General features: G+C 36.8%; 2 protein-coding genes across 4 annotated transcripts in view; both read left to right on the top strand.

The window, feature by feature from the left end:
- The first annotated feature begins 3,177 nt into the window (after positions 1–3,177).
- On the top strand, positions 3,178–8,600 carry LOC121335486 (shugoshin 1-like). Its single transcript, XM_041403688.1, has 4 exons — positions 3,178–3,281; positions 6,200–6,226; positions 6,560–6,704; positions 8,340–8,600. Exons 1-4 carry the CDS (start codon positions 3,254–3,256, stop codon positions 8,443–8,445), a joined length of 306 nt encoding a protein of 101 aa, XP_041259622.1. The 5' UTR covers positions 3,178–3,253; the 3' UTR covers positions 8,446–8,600.
- A 3,717-nt stretch (positions 8,601–12,317) lies between these two features.
- AOX1 (aldehyde oxidase 1) overlaps positions 12,318–20,440 on the top strand; it is a 38,550-nt gene continuing 30,427 nt past the window's right edge. The window contains exons 1-8 of one of the 3 annotated variants that reach the window (XM_041403220.1): positions 12,318–12,434; positions 13,349–13,406; positions 14,368–14,464; positions 16,602–16,710; positions 17,242–17,368; positions 18,243–18,304; positions 18,895–18,975; positions 19,779–19,859. In XM_041403220.1, the coding sequence (XP_041259154.1) occupies positions 12,375–12,434; positions 13,349–13,406; positions 14,368–14,464; positions 16,602–16,710; positions 17,242–17,368; positions 18,243–18,304; positions 18,895–18,975; positions 19,779–19,859 (675 nt within the window). In that variant the 5' untranslated portion in view covers positions 12,318–12,374. Of the gene's footprint in view, positions 12,555–13,348; positions 13,407–14,367; positions 14,465–16,601; positions 16,711–17,241; positions 17,369–18,242; positions 18,305–18,894; positions 18,976–19,778; positions 19,860–20,440 lie in introns of all 3 variants that reach the window. The other 2 variants (XM_041403222.1, XM_041403221.1) reach the window with 2 other exon arrangements.

Below are 20,440 nucleotides of genomic sequence, written 5' to 3'. Positions count from 1 at the left end.
GCGCGCGGCCGTTGGCCCTGAGGGCCCTGAGGGCTCCGAGGGCGGGCGGAGCCTCCCGGAGCCTCCTCAGGGCGCGGCCCCGCCCGCCCGCGCCTCTGCCGGCCGGCCGGTGTGTGCTCGTCTCGCTTTGCCTCTTTCGGGTTAACTTTGCACCGTTTGTAATGCGGTTCATTTAAGTGTGTCGGTTTTAAATCTGTCTGACAAAGCACAAGCTGGTCTGGCTGTACTGTGAAGTGGTAGATCCTGGGGGTTTTCCCCCTTCTATGTGTAAACTCGGATAGTTAACGTGAGGGAATGGACAAGCTAAAATAATCTGTGATCGTTTCAGGTTTCATGGTTCACTAGTTAAGTATTGTGTCTCTCTGTGTTAATGTCTCATTGTGTTGTTTAATTCATTAATCTGTTTTAATTAACTGAACAAAGGTAAAGACTGAGGCAATTCTTTCGACTTCAGACCCAAAAATCCTCATAAGACACAATAAACTAAATTTTGAGAAGCGTCAAAAAGATCATTTATTTATTTGGGCATTCCCCTTGACGGTGTGCAGGTTCATTTTGAGGATGGATAAAGGCACAACTGCTAAATCATCGTCTGCTGTGTTGACCTCAAATGCTGCTAAAGGATGGATGAAGAAGAGGGATGGAGCATTACAAGCTGCAAAATGGAATGCTTCTTTAGCTTCTAAAATCAAAACTAAATTAATAAGTAAGTCCTGTTAAAATGAAACTGAAGCCATATACTGTACTTAGAATTTATGATTTCAAAAAGAATTGTAATCGTATTTAACATGATTAGATGAAATTCTGCCTGTTACAAACATTCTGTAACAGATAAGTACAGGTAGGTTTTTATAAAGACAGTGGGAATATATATATTTTAATATAAAGCTTTTTTTTCTTTAGGTTGTCAAAACTCACATTTATTATGAGAATGTTTGAATGTTTTAATTTGTAACATTTATAATTTTTTTAATATTTGTAAATATTTTTATGCCCGTGAAACTATCAAATTTTAAATGTTTTCTTCTTAAAATATCCAGACTAGAGCAAATCTATGCATGAAATAAACTTGAAACAGACAGAGTAGTCATCAGAATGGCAGCTCTGTAAACTGTTTTATATTGGAAAGTGTTAGGCTTTGCTGCTATAGCACCAAAACCTACAGATAAAAACGTTGTCACATAAAGAGGGCCTGGAACTGAAGCTGTTGAAAATAATATTATTTTGTCTCCTTTAGATAACTCATCTATGTTTAAAGTATCTTTACAACAAAATAACAAAGCGTTAGCTGTGGCTTTGAGTGTTGAAAAAGAAAATTCTCGCAAGCTAAAGAATGAGAAGATTTTTCTTCAGAAGGAAGTAGAAAAACTGCAGCTTCATAATATCTCACTTCGTCAAAAACTGTCCAGTGTGGTATGCAGCAAATAATATTATTTAAACTTAGAGCAGTTAAACTAGCTTTTATCTTTTTTTGAAACTTAATATTACTTCTAAAGTGGTGGCTTAAAATACATGTTTCAGATTTGTGAAGTTATATCACCTGACTGCATAATATTTACGTTTGATTTTTCTTTTTTAGCTCTTTTTGATCTATTTTGTCTATCAGTGTGTATGTCTATAGCTATTTTAGTCCCAGCTTCAGGTTTATATTTATAGGTATTGAGATGAGTTTGTGCTCAATTAAGTAAAAAAAAAATTGCAGCATAGACTCACCTTTTATATCTTGTCTCCTCTTACCACTTAAAATATATTTTTTCTGTTATATGCAGAATAAAACTCTTATTGGAATAGAGGCATTTTTGAATGAAAACCTCTTAACTGCAATAGAAATAAGCAGTTCTTCTGAGGTAAGATGTTTTTTCAACTTTACCATATTGATCACATCTTCCAGGCTAAGATTTTCAAAGCATCAAGTTGAGTGCAATATTGAAATACTATTTGTATTGTAAAACATTTACCTCAACTCCTTAAAACTTTTTTAAAAGGTTAAACCAGTATATTAAAATCGATGGAATTTTACTATACTGAAATTTAGCATTTAATCTGGTTTCCAGAGTATCTAAAAGTTAAATATCAGTTAGCCTGAAAGAAGAATCGTGTGGTTAGAGAAAAGCTTAGCACTTCAGTATGTAGTGAGCAGGCTAGCTGCCTTCCTTGCTTAGTGCTGTATTAAATATCTTACATCTGGAAACTTAATCAGAAAACATAGTCCATGTTAGTCCTTGTGTCATGGAAAAAATACAATTAATTTTTTAAAAAGGAAAATACTATGTTGTCTGTTCTGAACTTGCTTAGTGTTGCTCTGTGCTTCTATATGTGTAATGTAGTTTGTATGATTATATATATATTTAGAAAGTCTGTACATTCCTTTGGGATAAAAGTAGATTATGTATTTTGACGAATTTTGTAACAAAATATTTCACTTTAAAATTATTGCATGTGTTAAATATCACGTGTCTTCCATCAGTGCATGCATTTTTTTCCCATTCATTTTGGGGGTTATTTTTTTCCCTGTGGGTATTTCCAATACTTAAAACATAAGAGAATATGTAACTATTTGTATTTCCCTGCTGTTCTCCTTTTGAAAGGACCTGCAGAGTTCCTTTCCCCTGTCAGCTGGCCCAAGCAGCCCTACTGGTGACAGGTTCAGGAGTGCACATCGGTCAGCTCGGTACGTGCTTGTATCAAATGCCAGAGGTGGTTGGTGTCTGTGGCTTTCTCTTACAGCTAATTGTTGTACATTGTCCTAGGTAGTTTTGAGATAATGAGAAACCATTTTCTGTTTAGTCCAGAAATTACCTATTTGTTACTCAAAATTTAGAGTGGTAGACAAAACTTGTGTTTGAGTAACTCACTGCTTGTATCGTGTGATCTCACCAGCCCAAAGCAGGATTTGTTATCATCAAAAATACATTTGCCCCAAGACAGAACCCAATATCATACTTAAGATCTTGTTTTCGGCTATTATACATTATTAAGGGAACATTTGAAACAATTGAATGTCATGATGGAAAATGTAATAAAAATCTTCACAGTAAAATTTTCTCTTTTCAGATCTGTAGAATTGTCAGCAAAGCTTCCTTTCATTGCAACAGCTAATGCAAAGCAGCAAGATAGACCTTCTCTGGGCAAAGCATCAAATTCTTACAAGTGTTCCACTAATTTCACAGAGGAATTGCATTCAGATCAAGTCAAGTTTGCATCACTCTTGTCTCCTGGTACAAATAATCAGAAGTTCATTGAAACAGAACCAATGGTTGACAGGAATAGATTTTTGAAAGGTATGATGTATTTCTGTGTAAGTGATTTATTTTTTCACACTCTCTGAGATTTAGTATTTCATAATTCATTACTCAATGTGCAGTACAGAAGGTATAGTAAGACTCATAAACTGTAAAAAACTAATGAAAAATAAATGCTCAGCCATAAGTATAGGTGTCCTGACAATCATATATAGAATAATACTCATTGAAATTACATAGCTAACTAAATAATAGCTCAAGTAGTTATACAAAAATAGTTTTATTTATGTCCAATTTCAAAAGTCCAACTTCGGTAAATTATGAAATTAGCTTCAGTTTACTGAATTTTTAAGGACCAACCATAGAATGTGTGCATTCAGTTTAAAAATAAAAAGTATAATTTTCCATACTTCTGGTTCAGCCTTCAGTAGTTTTATGCAGATAACGACACTCCATTCTTCTTTTCTCCAAGCTGCTGAAATTTTTCTCTTTGCAGAAAATGAACTGTGTGCAGAATTAAGTTGCAATAGTGCCTTCCTAACTCATGGAAAAAATACACAATCCTTAGAACAGTCTGAGGAGCCTACAGAACAATATCATAGCAGTTTATTGCCATCCTATGAAAATGTGACTGAAAGAAAGAAAAATGCAGTACTTTGTAAGTCAAAAACTCAACCTTATATAAAGGATTTCGATAAAAAATGTAGGTCATTGAGTCTGCCTCATCGTATCATCAACAGTAGCAGCAACACTGATGATAAGAATTTGCAGGAAGGTTCAAGTGACTTGTCTTGCCTTATTCCTTCACCTCTTAAATTTAACAGTGAGACAGGTTTTAACAAGCTGCTTTTTACTGACAAGATGAAGCCTGAAGAAACTGTTTATGATGCTGATATGGAGTTGACTGCCAGTGATGCATGTGAACTACTCACAGTTACCACAAAAGGCAATTACAAGTTGCAGCAAAATAAAATTAATAATGCCAATTCTGACAAAATATTACCAAATTTCAGAAAAGTAAAATATTCTAAGAAGGATAAAGAAAAAATTAAAAGAAAAACTGAAGTCCATTCAAATTTGCATGCAGAAGAAAGGCTCTCTAGGGCTGACAATAGTGAATCTTCAGAAACTACTGCTTCACAAAGTCAGCTATTCCAAAGTCAGACAGAACAGCTACCTACAGGAAATTCTATAGAGCAACAGAAGAGAACAAGTAAAACTAAGGATTCCAGGAGGACATACCAGATTAATGTAATGAATCCAACAAAACAAGAGACAAATAGAGGAACATTCTCAGAAATGTTTGAAGAAGTGGAAAGCAGAATACAAAAAACAGACTCGTGCTCATCTGTTAACAAGATCCTACCAGAAGTTTGTGTTGAAAATTTACCATTCCAAGATAACATTTCTGATGCATTGGCTTTACAGGAGGGCTTTCTGAGTACAAATGAGAAAGATAACAAACCAACAATAAAGACGAAGACTTCTCAAAACCTTTCCAAAGCAAACACAGAAAAATCCTGTAGAGAGGAAAACGGCCAGTATGGAGAATATATTTCAAAAAAATCTCAAACAGAGATAAACCAATGTGACAGCAGCAAGAGAAAACAAGACCAGAAGAATATTATACAGAGAAAAAACAAAAAAAGTAGTTACAGCCAAGGTAGAGAAACTGAAAGTGACAGCCCTCCTAAAGTTAGTCAGAGAGTAGACCAAAAGAGCAGCCATTTTTCACCAGGCAGATTGAAGCGTACATTGGCAAGGGCCAGCCGGAAGGCATATGTAATACCAAAGGAAAATCTTACACGGTTCTCAGTTTGTAAAAATGAAGAATTAAAAAATAAGGGTTCATTGCTTGCAGAGGCTAGAAAGAAAGTAACTGTAACTCAGCAAATACAGGTAGCTTTAGTTACGCAGAATGGTGTAGCGCGGAGTACACCACAAGCTAAAGAACAGGTTGATGATGATGCTAACAGGTTAAAGAAGGTAAATTCCTCAGCAGTGGCAAGTAAAACCTCCCACATAAATAATCTTCCTGATAAGCATGTAAAGCAGAAACAGAGGTTTAGTTCTGATATTATTGAGACCAGACAAGATAAAAGTTACTTCAGGCATATTGCTCAGGAGTGTCAGAATGTTTTGGATGATCAGGAAGTCCCTCATGAAATGAATTCCTTAGTGAGTAAGTTGAAGCCTGTGATTGAAGTTGAATGCTGTAAGAATATGCCATTTAAGGCAGATAGCTCTTCCCAGGAAGGTCTTCCCAATGTGGAGTTCCCAGCTCTTGATAACCACAATGCTTCCATCAATTTTCCCAGGAAGGTCTTCCCAATGTGGAGTTCCCAGCTCTTGATAATGCTTCCATCAATTCTTCTATACTGAAAAGCTCTGAAACCCACAGGCAAAATGATTGTAATGAAGCACTGGATGCTGAAAAAGGAGAACAAAATATGGATCATATTTCTAAACAGAGTAACAAAAATACTCTGACACCTTGTCATGGTAAGTGTGTGGGCTAGAAAAAGCAAGGCATTTTGAATTATGTAGTGCCTGAAATAGTGGTAATATATCTTCTCTTAATTCTGTCCTCTCATGGCTTGTTAAGAGCAGATTAAACAGGAGTGGAAAAGGTAAGAATGAAAATCACCAAAATCTTCTATATCATGTATGAGTTACAATGTCTTTTTAAATTGTGGTGACTAATATCCTTGTTACTTTTCAATATATCCCAAGGTGATACTTAGCAGGGCAGATATAAGTAGTCTACATTCTTGAGAAGCAATTTTAGTTAAAGAACGTATTCCTTTTTTGAAGAATTCCATTACATTCAAAAAACTGGGGATTGAAAGATAAAATACCTTGAGCTTTTATCCAAGAGAAACAAGACAGGACTACACTGTTCCCTTCTTAAATGGAAAATATATCTAGACTTAAAGATTTCATTTTTGTTTCTTTAGAAACACTGCAACTCAACAGGAATTCTGGTATGTAAAAGAAATGTGTTGAGTAGGTTTTTTTATAACTTGCCCGTGTGCCAACTTTGATGTGACAATCTCTTTTTTAATGTAAGATGCATTAAGAACGTTAGAGAACTTTAGTGTGGAAGATAGGTTTAAATTCTTCTATAATACATGCAATTATTATAATGCAATGTAATGGAGTTAATACAATGCAGTTGTGCTGAGTATCTTTAGTGTAGGAGCAGTAATCAATGTACATGAATTCAGAAACACATATCAAAAATAATTACTAATTGAAGTTTACATAATGATTCAGGAAATATTTAAAATGAAGCATATAAACTGTTGTATTTACAGGGAGAAAAGCTTTCCAAGAACTGACAAATACTAGTATACAATTTCACCCTTCTGTACCTAAATCCCCCCAATCTTTAGAAGACTCAGCAGCACCACTGAGACGAGGCAGACCCACTATTTGCTACAAGGAACCCAATCTTCTCAGGTAGGTACACATAGATTGGGGCTTTTGTTCTTGACTTTTGTGTACATAACTACCCCCAGTAAGGTTTTAACCCTTATTAAAACACCTTATTAAAAACCCTTGAGCTATCACAGATCTCTTTTGCAAAGATACTTCACTGTTGATATAAAGCTTCTCCAGTTAGTGTGGCAGAATTTCCAAGTGCCAAAGCAAGACAAAAATAGTATTCAAATATCTAAAATATAGTTTGGACTAATAGAAAATAATAGTGAATCTTAATGCTTGTCATTATATAAACCCCTTTAGAGATGAATAATTATGAATGTTATACTTAAAGGTAAATTATACCATAATAATGTCCTTGTAATCTTGTCAAATGGAAAGAAAATTTACGTACTAATATTATATAATTCAGTAGCTTTAATTTAACTAGCTGTATGGAAGATAAAAATCATTGAAGAGATATTAATTTGATAGTTGGTTATATTGGATATATTATTTTATAATTAATTTGACTCCTATTATTCTTAGCAAATTTAGTGGCACAGGATTTTATAGATTATTAAAAGACAAGACATAAATTGTGAAACAACTTCTGAAATTTAAAAGGGGATTTGAAACCCTAACTTCCATTAAGAAAACTGATATATTTGCCCTTACATGAATAGATCTAAATATAAATGGACCTTTGGGTTCATTACTTCTGAAAATATTCTGTGGGATTTTGCCAGAAAGTTGTTGAGGTTTTTCTGTTTGGTTTGGATTTTTTAAAAGTACAATATTAATTTAAGGAACAGTTCCACTGTGTTGAGCGTGTGTTAGTAGGATTTGTATTCATGAGGTACAGACAGTAGAAAGGCTTCCTTGGAACAGGGAAGAAGTGAAAGGATTATACCAACTTACTTTATGAGAAAGGTATAAAAAGCCTTTTATTCTGGCAATACTGTCGCAGGAGAAGATAAATGCACAAACTGAAAAAAAATTAGAGCACTGTTCTCATACAACCTCGAAATATTTATTACTTCTGTGATTAAGCTAACAGTTGAAGCAGCAAGACTGAGGAAAAGTAGGAACTAAAAGTAATGTAGGAAGTCTTCACTTTACCACTTGCAATTCGTAAATATTTATGCCAGATAACTTATTAAAAAAATGGGAAAGGGATTAGAGTCACACTTTTATTAATTGACTTATATGCTAAAATTCTTTAGTATTATATACTGACACATTGCCACTCTTTTACCCCAAAATGATAAGGTTCTGTATTTCTGAGAAATGGTAACTAATAACACAAAAAAATTTTTATGCCAATCAAGATTTTAGATTATTGTCTCCTATTTATATTTTAGTTAGATTTACACTGTTCTGAATGGGTGCTGTTGAGTTTAAAAGAAGTTTTGAAGTTTGTTTTATAGAAATATCACATCCTAATATGATTGAGGTCACATATTTCTAGCATTATTTTACTAGAAGTTGTTTTGCTAGAAAGCAGTGTCTTGCTTTTTCAGACATACTTATTTTCCACAAGTTTAATTTCTTTAGCGTATCAAGCTTTCATTAATGCTATTTACCATTTGAATTATTATGATTACATTTCTATAGTTGCACATATGCTTGATGATATTCACACCTGGTGTCTTTTACTTCTTTTCTTTACAGCAAATTAAGGAGAGGGGATCGATTTACAGATACACAATTCCTCAATTCCCCAGTCTACAAAGTAAAAAATAAAGGAAATTTTAAAAGCAAATCAAAATTTTATTAAGGAAGAGAGAATTGCCTTTATGGACAATACTTCTAAAATGGGTACAATTGTTTATGTATATATGTATATGTTTAGGAATATAGAGTGTTTGTTGTTCTTTGACTAGTAAAGGTCTTCCACAGTGAAATTTTCTGGAGAAGAACCTTTGTAAAAGGGGCACAGAATACTTCACTGAGGAAGGCATATACAGGTTAGGCTCACTCCTGTTTTGCATTTCTGGTCAGTAATTTATAATCTGTTCAAATGGTTTGTAGCACTTCTTAAATTGTTAGAAAAGATATGTTTTAATGAGAAATAAAAATAAACCAGCTTTGGGAATTGTACTGTGAGTTATTCATGCTTATTTTGAGTGGAACCATTTCTCAGTGCTGGTTGGAATGGATACACACATGCCAAGTTTTTATGAATTTATTGAAATAGATGGAGATACTGTTTTTTGATAGTTGACTTTTGGATTTGACAGAATCCCACTGAGATTTGAACAAGGAAATCTCATTGAGGCATAATGGAGGGAAGTCAAGTGCCCACAGTGTGTGCCAGAGGCAGCAAGGAAGAAAAAAGCAGTGCAATAGGAATTCAGTAGCAGATAGGATCTAGAGAAAGCAACATGTTTAGTTTCCAGTTGAGAGTGCCAGTGTGACAAGTAATGCAATAATGTCATACCATTCAGCTTTCAGGTTTTTCTACTGCTTCCCCTCTGCATTCTATAATGTGCTGTCAGCTGACAGTTTTCTGGCAGTATCTGATTTGTAGATGCTACCAGAGGCTCACTACCCACACAACTTTTACACATTACAATAGATAAGATTCAGGTTAATTTTGCAACAGAGAGGTATTTTTGATGAGATAGAAATGAGTTAACTTATTTTGATTATAGATGGTGGTTCTTCATGCATATGCAGTAGATGATTACACAGGTTTAAAAATTGATCAGACACATTAATGGAAGAAACATCTATGAGGAATTAACAGAAACACCATTTCTGGCACAGGATGTTCCTGAATTGCAAATTTTTAAAGCCTGGAAGATGATTGTGGAGAAGTCTTACTATGCCTTTGACCAATTTTTGTACCTTTTCCAAGGACATTCCCTGCTGACAATTTTAGAGACAGTTCTTTGGTTAGCTTGACCTTTGGTCTAATACAGCATGTCTCTTTAAGAGGTGTAACTGATATTCTTAAATTTATAATGTATTCTTTAAAAGTATATTCTTAAAATACAATATATTCTTTTAAAATTATAACATATGCTTTAAAACATTCTTTTAAATGTACTCTTTGTACTTCATTGTAGATTACATTGTAAGCTGGGAAGCTGATGGAGAAAATAGTCCTTTAACACGTGTTAAAGACAAGAAGGTGGCATTGATTTGTAATCAGGAAATCAGACTTTATGAACCGGATAGTCTTCTCCAACTAGCTTGGTGGGTGAGGGCAGAGCACTAGATGTTTTTCTCCATTATAGTAGGGCTTTTGACATTTTCTCTGACAGCATTCCACAGACAAACTGACAAAGTATGGGTTTGTTAAGGGCACAGTGAGGTGAGTTGAAAAGCTGGAAGGTTGTGATTAGTGCCAAATGGTCCAGCTGGAGGCAAAACATTAGAGCTCCTTAGGGTTTCACACTGCTGCCAGCAGTGATTAACACGTTCACTAACAATCTGTATGAGCCAGTGCACCCTACACAAGTCTGCAGTTGATCTGAAACTGGAAGGAGTGGCTGAAATACCCCATGATTCTGTCACCATTCAGAGGGATCTGGTCAGGCTGGAGAAATGTGCTAAGAGGAATCTCAAGTTCAATAGGAGGAACCTACGTCCTTCTGCGGTGAGTTGCCAGAATTTCAGCTGTGTATTTTGACAGAAAAGGGACTCACACATGTCAAAATACACTCCTGGATATAACATTTCAGGTGTGTACATTCTACATGTAAGTCTGGAACTATAACAATAAACACCAAGAGGCGTAAAGGTATTATTTACAAATGCTTAAGTAATACCAAAACTATTTTCTGCTGTGGTTATTTTACTATGGTCTGTAGCCCTAAGGCAGCTTCCTCAAGATCCTGTAGGGCTTCCCATGTATGAAGTTAGAGTTAAATGTATCACTAATGAGATAGTTTACATTTATTCCCTAAACAGAGAGTTGTCTAGCTGTGATTACCAGTTGCAAAGATCATGTAAAGATTGTAAATGTACAGCAGTAAGTAGAGCAAGGTATTGTCATATAGAACCTTGCCATACAAATAGAGTATTCAATCAGTATGAAAATTCTTCCAATAAAAAACTTACCTCATCACCCAGGCAATGTCATCTGTACTGCAAAACAGCTGTTAACATTATCTGGGAAGTTTCAGCAGACAGACTTTATTCTTTGCATGCTGTGTATGTCACTCCATTAGCAAGACTATTATGAAGAGGTGCAGAAATTGTTGGGAAGATAGATTCCATCCTTTTTCAATGTTATTTTTTAGAAAGAAGTACATATAGAAATTATTAAGCATTTTCCTTGTTTTTTATTACCAACTTTGTAATTAATTTATTTTATTTTTAATTGAAATGTTCTTGCTAGCTTCTACTATTTATCAACATCATCAGCTGTGTCATTAGAAACCCTCAAGAAATACCTGTTAAAACTTGTGTTCCCAGTGCTGGCACTGTAGAAGCAAAACACAGTGTTTTTTTAAATGGTTGTTTCTCTCTACTGCCTGTGGTTTGAAAGCTAGAAACAGAGGCACATGCTTTATCTTCTCAGAAAATAAATAATCGCTTTGGGGATGGGCTTAATTACTTTTTCAGTGAAGGTCTTGTTGTTCCACACAGCCTCAGGTGTTACCAGCTAGACTGCTAGTGTGTCCCAAACACAAGCATGTAATTTTCAATAAAAGTAAAAGGCCCGAGGCTTTATGCCTTCATTTCTTCCATTCCTTTAGTACAGATATCCTTCCAAGTAAAAAAGGATAAAGAAAGTGGCCTGAAGATCACAGAAGTTATTTTAAGTAACTGTAAAATCATATTATTGCTACTGCCCTTCTTTGCTTGTTTTCTCCATCCTCACTCTTGTTGCTCAAATTGAAGTTCAATAACAGAACACAGAGAAAACCCACTTTGTTATTTCCTAGGTTGCATTTCTTTTTATTGTTACACAAAATGATCACATAAAAGCAGCATAGAGAATGTTGCATTGTCTTTGAACCTTCACTATGTGCTTGTTTTACCAGGTCATTTGATAAATTAGAAGCTCTTTCCAGAAAAATTATTTAAAAGCAGCTCATGATTTTTGACATAAAAATCAATTTGTAGCCATCACCAGGAATTAGGATAATTTTCCTGAGGATAAGGTAATTTGAACTTCTTTTTTTAGCTTTAAAGTTGCTTTTTCTCATTTTTACTCAATGTAATTTAAATTTGGTAGGAAATTAATTCGATATATTTTGATTATACAAAAAGAGGAAAGTATTTTTTCTATAAAACCTTGCCTGCACAAGTAGCCCTTACAAATGGTTATGATACCTGGACCTTGCTGCTGATTATTTTGTGAATGCAAATATAACCAAAAATCCCATTGGTCTCATGAACACTACATTGCTGGGTTTGACCCCAATTTAAAATTACTCTTGGTGATTTTATTATAAGAACCTGATAACAGTGCACAGTGTTAATGCTGCCGTTTTGCTCTGCAGGAGCACCTGTGTCCTTTGAGAAAGTGCGAGGTATGGCTTAGCTTTCCAACACTTAAATAACACCTGAGGAGGCTGAAGTCAGTCAATATTTGCAGTCAGCTCAGAACTTTGAAAACAACGACGGTGTTACCGCCTGACTCGGCCCCGCTCTCCGCGCCCGCCCCGCTGCGCCGCGACCCCGCCCCGCATAACGGGGCACGTCCAGCTGCGCGGCTTCCCTGCTGCTCCCGGCTCCGGCCTGCCAGCGATGGCTCTGCCAGGGGCCGCGCCGGCTGACGAGCTCGTTTTCTATGTGAACGGGAGGAAGGTGAGTATAGCCCGGAGAGAGAGGGGCTGAAGGAACCCCGGAGGGCACCGATTTGGCTTCCTCAGACTTATTCATATGAGTGTAACCGAATCCTCGCACAAACCTCCAGAAGAAGGTTGGGTGAGTGCGTCCCATTTTGGCTAGCTCTGCCGTGTTTGGGAGAAAAACTGTGTTAAAGTGAAACACACTTTCAGCTGAGTATCAAACTTGGCTGGTAAGCAAACCCCTTTTTTCATTTGGATGTCTGGCTTCTCATCTCTGATGGTGTCAGGTTTTCACAGGCACAACTGAAAGCAAGACTTTAGTGCCTAAATTTGGACTATTGAGCATGATGACAATATTGCAAGGACTGGCTGTTGATCCAAAGCAAGTGTAACGAATTAGCTGATTCGAAGTGACCAAATAAGAAATACTGTACTCAATCAAGAATGTGGGTATTTCTGTTACTCTCTGTCATCAGTTTCTTACAGAAGGTGAAGGTGAATATAAATAAAACGAGAAAAGAAACTGCTACTGCTGATAGCCTTACAAACTTCCTGTAATGTTTATTCCAGTATGTCAGAATGCCAGGGAGGCCTTAAAATCTGCAAATCTTTAGTTAATTATTTATGCTGTCTTTAAAGTTCTGCATTTTTATTTCTAGTGTGGCCGAAGGTCGGCTCCCTAGTATAACATTTCACTGAGCAGCAGTTATTTTTAGTACTTGCATGGTGTAGGTTCTGGAAGTGTATGTATCTGCAAAGGAATTTCCAAAAGGAGCCTAAACTATCCTGTGGTGTTTGCCAATTAGTGTAGTTCTATGAGAGGGAGCCAGAAAGGATTCTCTTCTGGCTTTGTGTGAATGTAGTCTGTGCCCTGAATTTTGAAAGGCCTTGGTTTCTTAATAAAACCTTGTTTTTACTTTCTTGCTGTAGATAATAGAGAAAAATGCTGATCCTGAACAAATGCTCTTGGCTTATCTTCGAAAGAGGCGTATCCTTTTCTTGTCTGTTCCCTAAAGTCACTCATGAAAACCTTATTCAAGTAAAATTCTAAGAAATTTTAATTCAATGCTTAACTACCAGATTAAGGAAGTTGTGATTCCTTTAAGAGAAATCAACCACACTAAATGATGTCTCTTTCTTAATCCAAATATTCTTCAGCTGAGCAGTTGTATTTTTAGCCTGACTTTTTAAACACACAAATTATGCCATCAGGCACAATGAATATGTGTTTATCTGTGTTCCTCCCCTCCCACCTCATAAAGAAGTCTAAAAACCTAGGGGTGAGTAGCTTGACAGAATAAAAGTCCCCAGGCTTTGTAATAGTCTCTCTCCTGGTAAACAGGAGGTTTTGTGATGAGAACCTGAGGCTGATGGAATTTTGAGGGGCAAAAAGGCATCATCCTTTTGGTGGCTTTGGAACATGAAAATAGCTGTTTATTGATTCACAGTTTTAGACTGGTCACTGTTCCAGATTCACAGAAATGAGCACTTCTCTCAGAAGTGTGATCCTTCAGATGAGATGCAAGGCAAATATCCTGACTATGAATGGGCCTTCTGGGAGAAACTGGGAAATTGGTTTTAGTGTTCCACTGGAATTCCAGATATATAGCTGGTTTGCCCATTACATATTTCTTCTTTTCAAATGTTTGCTTGGATAAGTATTTTTCACTTTCCTTTTCTGTCCCAACTTACTCCTCTTCCAAAATAAATTATAATCAAGTTTTCTGTTTTCTTGAGAAGACGATTTTGGTAATGTAATTCCTTAGCTTCCATCTTGCTTTCACTGAAAATTTTATTCCAATATAGAAAGGATTCCAGTACGTATGCTGATACCAAGCAAATTCTGTGTTCCTTGGTGGTTTAGGAAAAAAGATGGTCTCAGGCCTTTGAGTGAAATAAAGCCCAGAATGGAACCAGATAATTATTTTCCCTAATGACCACATTTTCAGTCTGTCTTACAGGAACTAAGTATGGCTGTGGAGGAGGTGGCTGTGGTGCTTGCACAGTGATGATATCAACTTATGATCCAGCTTCAAAGAAGATACGGTATCCTCAACAGAATATTTTGAAACATGCAGAAAATTTTGTGGTTGTTTATGCCATTTCCGGATATGAAACCTTAAAAAGAGAGTTGTAGAACTTAATAGTAAAAGTATCTAGAGGAAGGATCACTTTAATCCAAAAGGAGAATGATGTAAAAATTGCTGTTGATTCAGCTGTATTGTAAATTTGCTGAACTATCATACTCAAATGCTTGATTTATTTATAAATACTCATAGCCCCTGCAAGAGGTTGTAGAAGGTATTAAGACCCTTTGACTTGACCTCTGGAGTGTGGCTCCTACCTACAGCTCTGTGTGGTGGTTTAAGTCCAGCTGGTAACTGAGGACCATGCAGCTGCTCACTCACTCTCCCCAGCAGGATGGGGCAGAGAATCAGAATGGTAAAGGAGAAAACTCATGGGTTGAGAAAAGACAGTTTAATAGATAAAGCAAAAGCTGCTTGTGCAAACAAAGCAAAGTTGGCAGTTTATTCACTACTTCCCATCATCAGGCAGATGTCCAGCCACCACTGGGACACCATCATCTGTGATGGTTACTTGGGAAGACAAACACAATCACTCCAAAGCTTCCACCCTTCTTTTTCTTCCCTTGGCTCTCTATGCTGCACATGATGCCATATGACATGGAATATGACTTTGGGCATTTTGGGTCAGCTGTCCCAGCTGTGTCCCCTCCCAGTTTCTTGTGTCCCTCAGCCTCCTCATTGGTGGGGTGGGGTGAGAGGCAGAAAAGACCTTGACTCTGTGTAAGCCCTGCTCTGCAGTAACTAAACACCCCTGTGTTATCAGCACCCACCGTTTCCAGCACAAATCCAGAGCACAGCTTCACACTGGCTACTGTGAAGAAAGTTAACTCTATCCCTGCCAAAACCAGCATACTGTCATACAACTGGTGGGAAGGTGGGGTAGGCAGAAGTGTCAGTCTTACCAGCCCTTTAAACTGAGCTCCATCCGTTACATCCCACCCACAGAAATAAAGATTTTGAAACTCAAACCCAAAGTTTGAGTTTGAGTCATTAAGCTAAAAACTGGAATAAATTGCTTTTAAGTTGAGAAAACTCCAGTCAAATTGTTAAATGGTTACATGTCATTGTACACTGAAGTGTTTATTGGGTGGAGAAAAAACATTTCAGTTGTCCTTTTGTACAGTTACATTATATTGGAATGCAAAACAAATGAAAATTTTTAAAGTTAATGAAAGAGCTAAAATTAAAGCAGACTCCTGAAAAAAAAAAAACCCCACATTTCAACTGTATTAAAAAGCCAAATATTTTAAATGAAATTATTAAAAGTTTTGAAGAATTTTCATTTTGGTGTGTTGTTCTGTAGGCACAGTTTGTGGTGATTGGGAGTGGGGCTGTGGCCGAGCCCCATCCCCATTGGGTACAGCTGTGTAGGTCAGGTGAGCAGCACTGACAGCAATGAGCCGTGGAGTGCCAGGTGCACTGACCAACCACCCAAGGGAGCAGAGGGCACACAGGGGCAGTGCATCAGCATGAGGGGATAAAAGGCTGGGCTAAAGAACAAGAGGGGCAGACACCTGAAGCCTCCTGAAGTGACGTGACTCTGTATGGGCAGATGCCTGAAGCCTTCTGAAGTGGTATGGTGTTACTCTGTGTGAGTTGAAGCTTTCTGGAATTGTGTGATGATACTCTGTGTATCGTGGCCTTCCCAACTGCAACATATGCTGTGGCTTATGCTGCAACATTGTTCCTGTTTAGGAACAATGATATTTATTTTACATCAGAATTTACTTTGAATTTTGATTATGAATTTGCAGCAGTAATTCTTTACTTCCTTCTAATGACTACACCAATCTTCCTTTCCCTATCTTCCTCCTTCAAAATACAGTTGACAGATTCTTTGTGGGCAGTAGAGACAAGAGGGCAATTAGAAAAGACTGAGATATTAAGGAAGATGTAAATTCCATGGAATTGTCCTCATAGATATGCTTTCATATGGGGGACAAGAGGCATAGCTAGAAAGTGATCCCTTCTCATTCCAAATGTTAATAGTGGCTGCTTTGTAAGTATGAACTATGTCTTGATTGACTGTAAAATAATACTCATACTTATTTATTAAAATAATATTCATGTTCTTTATTCTCCTTTATGTTCCGAAGACACTATTCAGCCAATGCATGTTTGCTTCCCATTTGCTCCTTGTATGGTGCAGCTGTGACTACTGTGGAAGGTATTGGAAGTACAAAAACCAGGATTCATCCAGTTCAGGTGAGAGTGCAGTATCACTGTATAGGAAGATTACTGATTTCTTTTTTGGATGGAATGGCTTTAGTGGCAGTGCTTTTAGGGCATGGGAATTTCATAAGATTGTTGTTTTCCCTGCTAAGTGACAACAGAGGGCAACATTGTTTTCTAGTGATTGATTGATCAAGGCTGATGACGGAGCTTACTTTAATATTGACAGTCTGATCAAGTAGTCGGCATGTAATGATTGTTGAAGTGGGTCAGGCTTCGTCTCTTTGGGCTAATGACACATCTTGGACGATGTCCCTTTGGCTCCTGCTTTAGTATAAGTGCAAAAAAGACAGAAGTCTCCTGAAAGCTGATTAGCTTCTTTAGTAAGATGTGCATGAACATCACACCCAAAATAATTATTTTTATATTGCTTTAAGCGTTTTACTTCAAAAGTCTGATTTATTGCCAAGGCAACATTTTGTATGGCATCTCCCATTTAAGAGAGCATATATTAGAATGGAGATGAGTGCTGGAAGGAGTGTTGTTTGTGGTATTTCATTTCAGGAAAGACTTGCCAAGTGCCATGGCTCCCAGTGCGGTTTCTGCACACCTGGAATGGTGATGTCCATATACACTTTGCTAAGAAACCACCCAGAACCAACTTCAGAGCAGATGATTGCAGCTCTGGCTGGTAAATATTGCCACTTTTTAGTTTGCAGGTGTGTTCCTGAAGCATTTCTTCAGGTGCTTTGTCTGTGTGAATGCCTGTCCGTGTGAGTATACATGTGTGCATGCATGGATGATGTACTCTTACAAACTGTGCTTTCTAGAAGAGTTGCTACTGGATGGAGACCTTGTATTCCCTGTCATTCTTTTCTCCTGGAAAATGAAACATGGAGCTGTAGATTGTTTCAGGTGTTCAAATTATCCCCATATGTATCTTTGGAAGTGCTTAAAATCAGATGTACAAGAATTATGTCATATTGGAGAAGCAGCTGCATCTGAGCATCTCCAAGGTCCCTTTATATCTGGTGTTGAGAATGTAATAAGCCTTGCAGGACAGGCCCTTTGCAGTAGGATTTAAACAGATAAGACAGAGAGATGCAGACTATCTTCAGTAAGGAAAAGTGTGAGCATTTATTGTAGGTAAAGTAGCCTTCTGTCATCTGTTGTGCTCTAGAGTCACAGTGGAGCCAAAGACATTTCCTGTTGCTGTGTGGTGGACTTCGAGGTGTAATGTTAGCTTCCTTCACCTCTAGAAAAAAGTCGGGGGAAAGAGAACATTTTGGATAAAAGATACTGTACAATCTCTTATTCTCTTGCATACTGAGCTGTAGCCAGCATTCACTCTAGTGCAGATCTCAACTATTTTGTACTCCCCTTGAAACAACAGCATTTTTTGTCAGGAGCTGCAGGGTCCGATGTCTTGTGACACTGTTCTATTTTGTCCTTTTTAAGAGCTAACACTTCTCCTTGAGCTTCAAAAACACAAGACTCATATAAAGACACAACATTCTAAAGCCACATTAGAGCAAAGCTTTTTCTGACTGATTTCCTTCCTTCAGGAAACTTGTGCCGCTGTACTGGATACAGGCCAATCCTAGATGCCTGTAAAACCTTCTGTAAGGTAAGAAGTAGTGGCAATAGGAGTGCTAGGTTGGGGCTATCAGTGTATATGCATATAGAAGCCATCAAGGCTTTCACTGAGATCATCCCTTCCCTCTGTTTAAAGATGTCATTCTGAGTAAATGGCCTAACCCATTAGAAAAACTGATAAACACAAGTGAACATGGTGTCTAGCCTAGATTATGAAGAGTAATCTGAAGTAACTCCCTGTGGGTTAGTACTGGCATGAATAAAAGCAGAATTTCAGTCCATATTCTTAGAATTTATCATGCAATGCGATGTGTCAGAAACCTACTGAGGAGAAATGGGAATGAACATCTGGTAAAGAAAACAATACAGACCATCTGCATCTGCTCTCACAATGTCAAAAGAATTCTACATAGTAGGAATTATTTTGTATTAAGGATGTTAACATTTGATGACTTGAAATTATTTTTTAATGTCACTCCTTTAACACTTAATCCTTCTAATTGGGCTTGTTATTAAACTTCATTTAGAACTTTATTGAAATACAGAGTCACTGTTACCTTATGAGCTTTAACTCATTGCCATTCTGGGCAGTATTTCACTAATGGGATTTTCCTATTTTAGGAATCCATTTGTTGTCAAAGGGAAGCAAATGGAAAATGTTGCTTGGATCAGGAAGATGATTTGTTTGACAATGAAGAGAAGGTAAATTTTAAATATATTACTGACCCTACTTCAGTATAAAACTTAGAATATTGCATATAGTATTTGATAAATAAGATATTTTATTATTCCTCACAAGAAATTAAGAAATATTTTGAAAAATTGAGGATTCTATGTGTGTATTTGTATGTGGAGGCTCTGATGTGCCATATAGTTCATATATGGTAGTTTGGGTCTCCAGAGCTGAGATTTGAACAGCTCTTCAGGTTCAGTAATATTAATAGTCTGAGCTCTACCAATACAGTGAGAATTATGTTGTGAAAGACATTAGGGCATATGTGAAATTTGCTTAAATCAATGATCAGTGATGCTCTAAGTACTGGTCTCTTAGGAAGACTTCTGACCTGAGTCTGAAGAATTGATGCACTCTTAAAAACTAGCGCTATGGTTTTATGTGAAACCTCTTATCCATACAAATATTTCACCTTGTTCTTAATTTTCTTTCAGTAATATCTATCTACTTCTTTGGATTTTGAGTACTTTAGGTTGGCATGAAACTAATTTGTTGTAGTAGAACTACAGGAAGCCTGTACTTAGTCCTTCAGTTTCTTGCTTCTGCACTGTCATTTGTGTTAGCAGTAAAATTTAAGAAAATATTATGAACACTTCTTTCACCTCAGCACCTCCAAATGATGCATGGTGATTTAACAACAAATCCAAATGACAATGAAAGACTAATTTTTGTACTGACTTCAGTGGCAGTCTGTTGGTTTGGCTTTGCTTTTGTTTTTGTTGTATGAAATGAATAATGAGAGAAAATTCTTGGTCTTTGCTTTCTTTTTAAGGTGTCCACCCACCTGTTTTCAACAGATGAATTCCAGCCCTTAGATCCCACCCAGGAGCTTATATTCCCTCCAGAACTAATGGTACCTTTTGCTGCTTATAGACTATTCTCATGCTCTGTTCAGAATTCTTAAGTCCTGCTTAGCAGTAATTCATCAGATGAAATGTCAAAACATTTTAATGTTATTATACTCCTTTTTAGTTTTTTGCCCAGTAAGCTTGTTGAATATTCACATACCAAAAAAAGTCATATCAGGAAAATGAATTTGCAGAGTTAGGTGAGAAGATAAAGAAGCAACCCAAACTGGGTTTGCAGTCTAGCAGCTGAAGATGCAAATACTTGACAGCAAACTGAATGGCAAACAATTTTTAACACTGGAAAACAATTTTGTGGCTTAATAGTTGTGTTAGTCTGTTCTCAGCCACACAGGTCAGAGTGTTTAGCCCCAGTGATTAAGGCATGCCAAATATAAAACAGCTGGAATGGAAAGTGTTAGGCACCCTTAATTATGGACAGCAGTATTTGCTCTAGAAAACAAAAGCTGTATGTTTTACTTTATTATCAGTGTAGAGATTCAAAGCCAGATTATCTGTAGTTAGCTGACTGCTTCTGGAGAAAGGTTGGTAACTGCAGGACAGCAGTTTGTGACTGTGTGTTTGTACC

The sequence above is a fragment of the Onychostruthus taczanowskii genome, unplaced genomic scaffold (genome assembly GCF_017590055.1).
Source record: "Onychostruthus taczanowskii isolate IOZ18803 unplaced genomic scaffold, ASM1759005v1 scaffold20, whole genome shotgun sequence".
NCBI classification, from domain to species: Eukaryota; Metazoa; Chordata; class Aves; order Passeriformes; family Passeridae; genus Onychostruthus; species Onychostruthus taczanowskii.
Note: the sequence above shows the minus strand (reverse complement) of the source record. Positions and strands in the feature narration are given on the sequence as shown.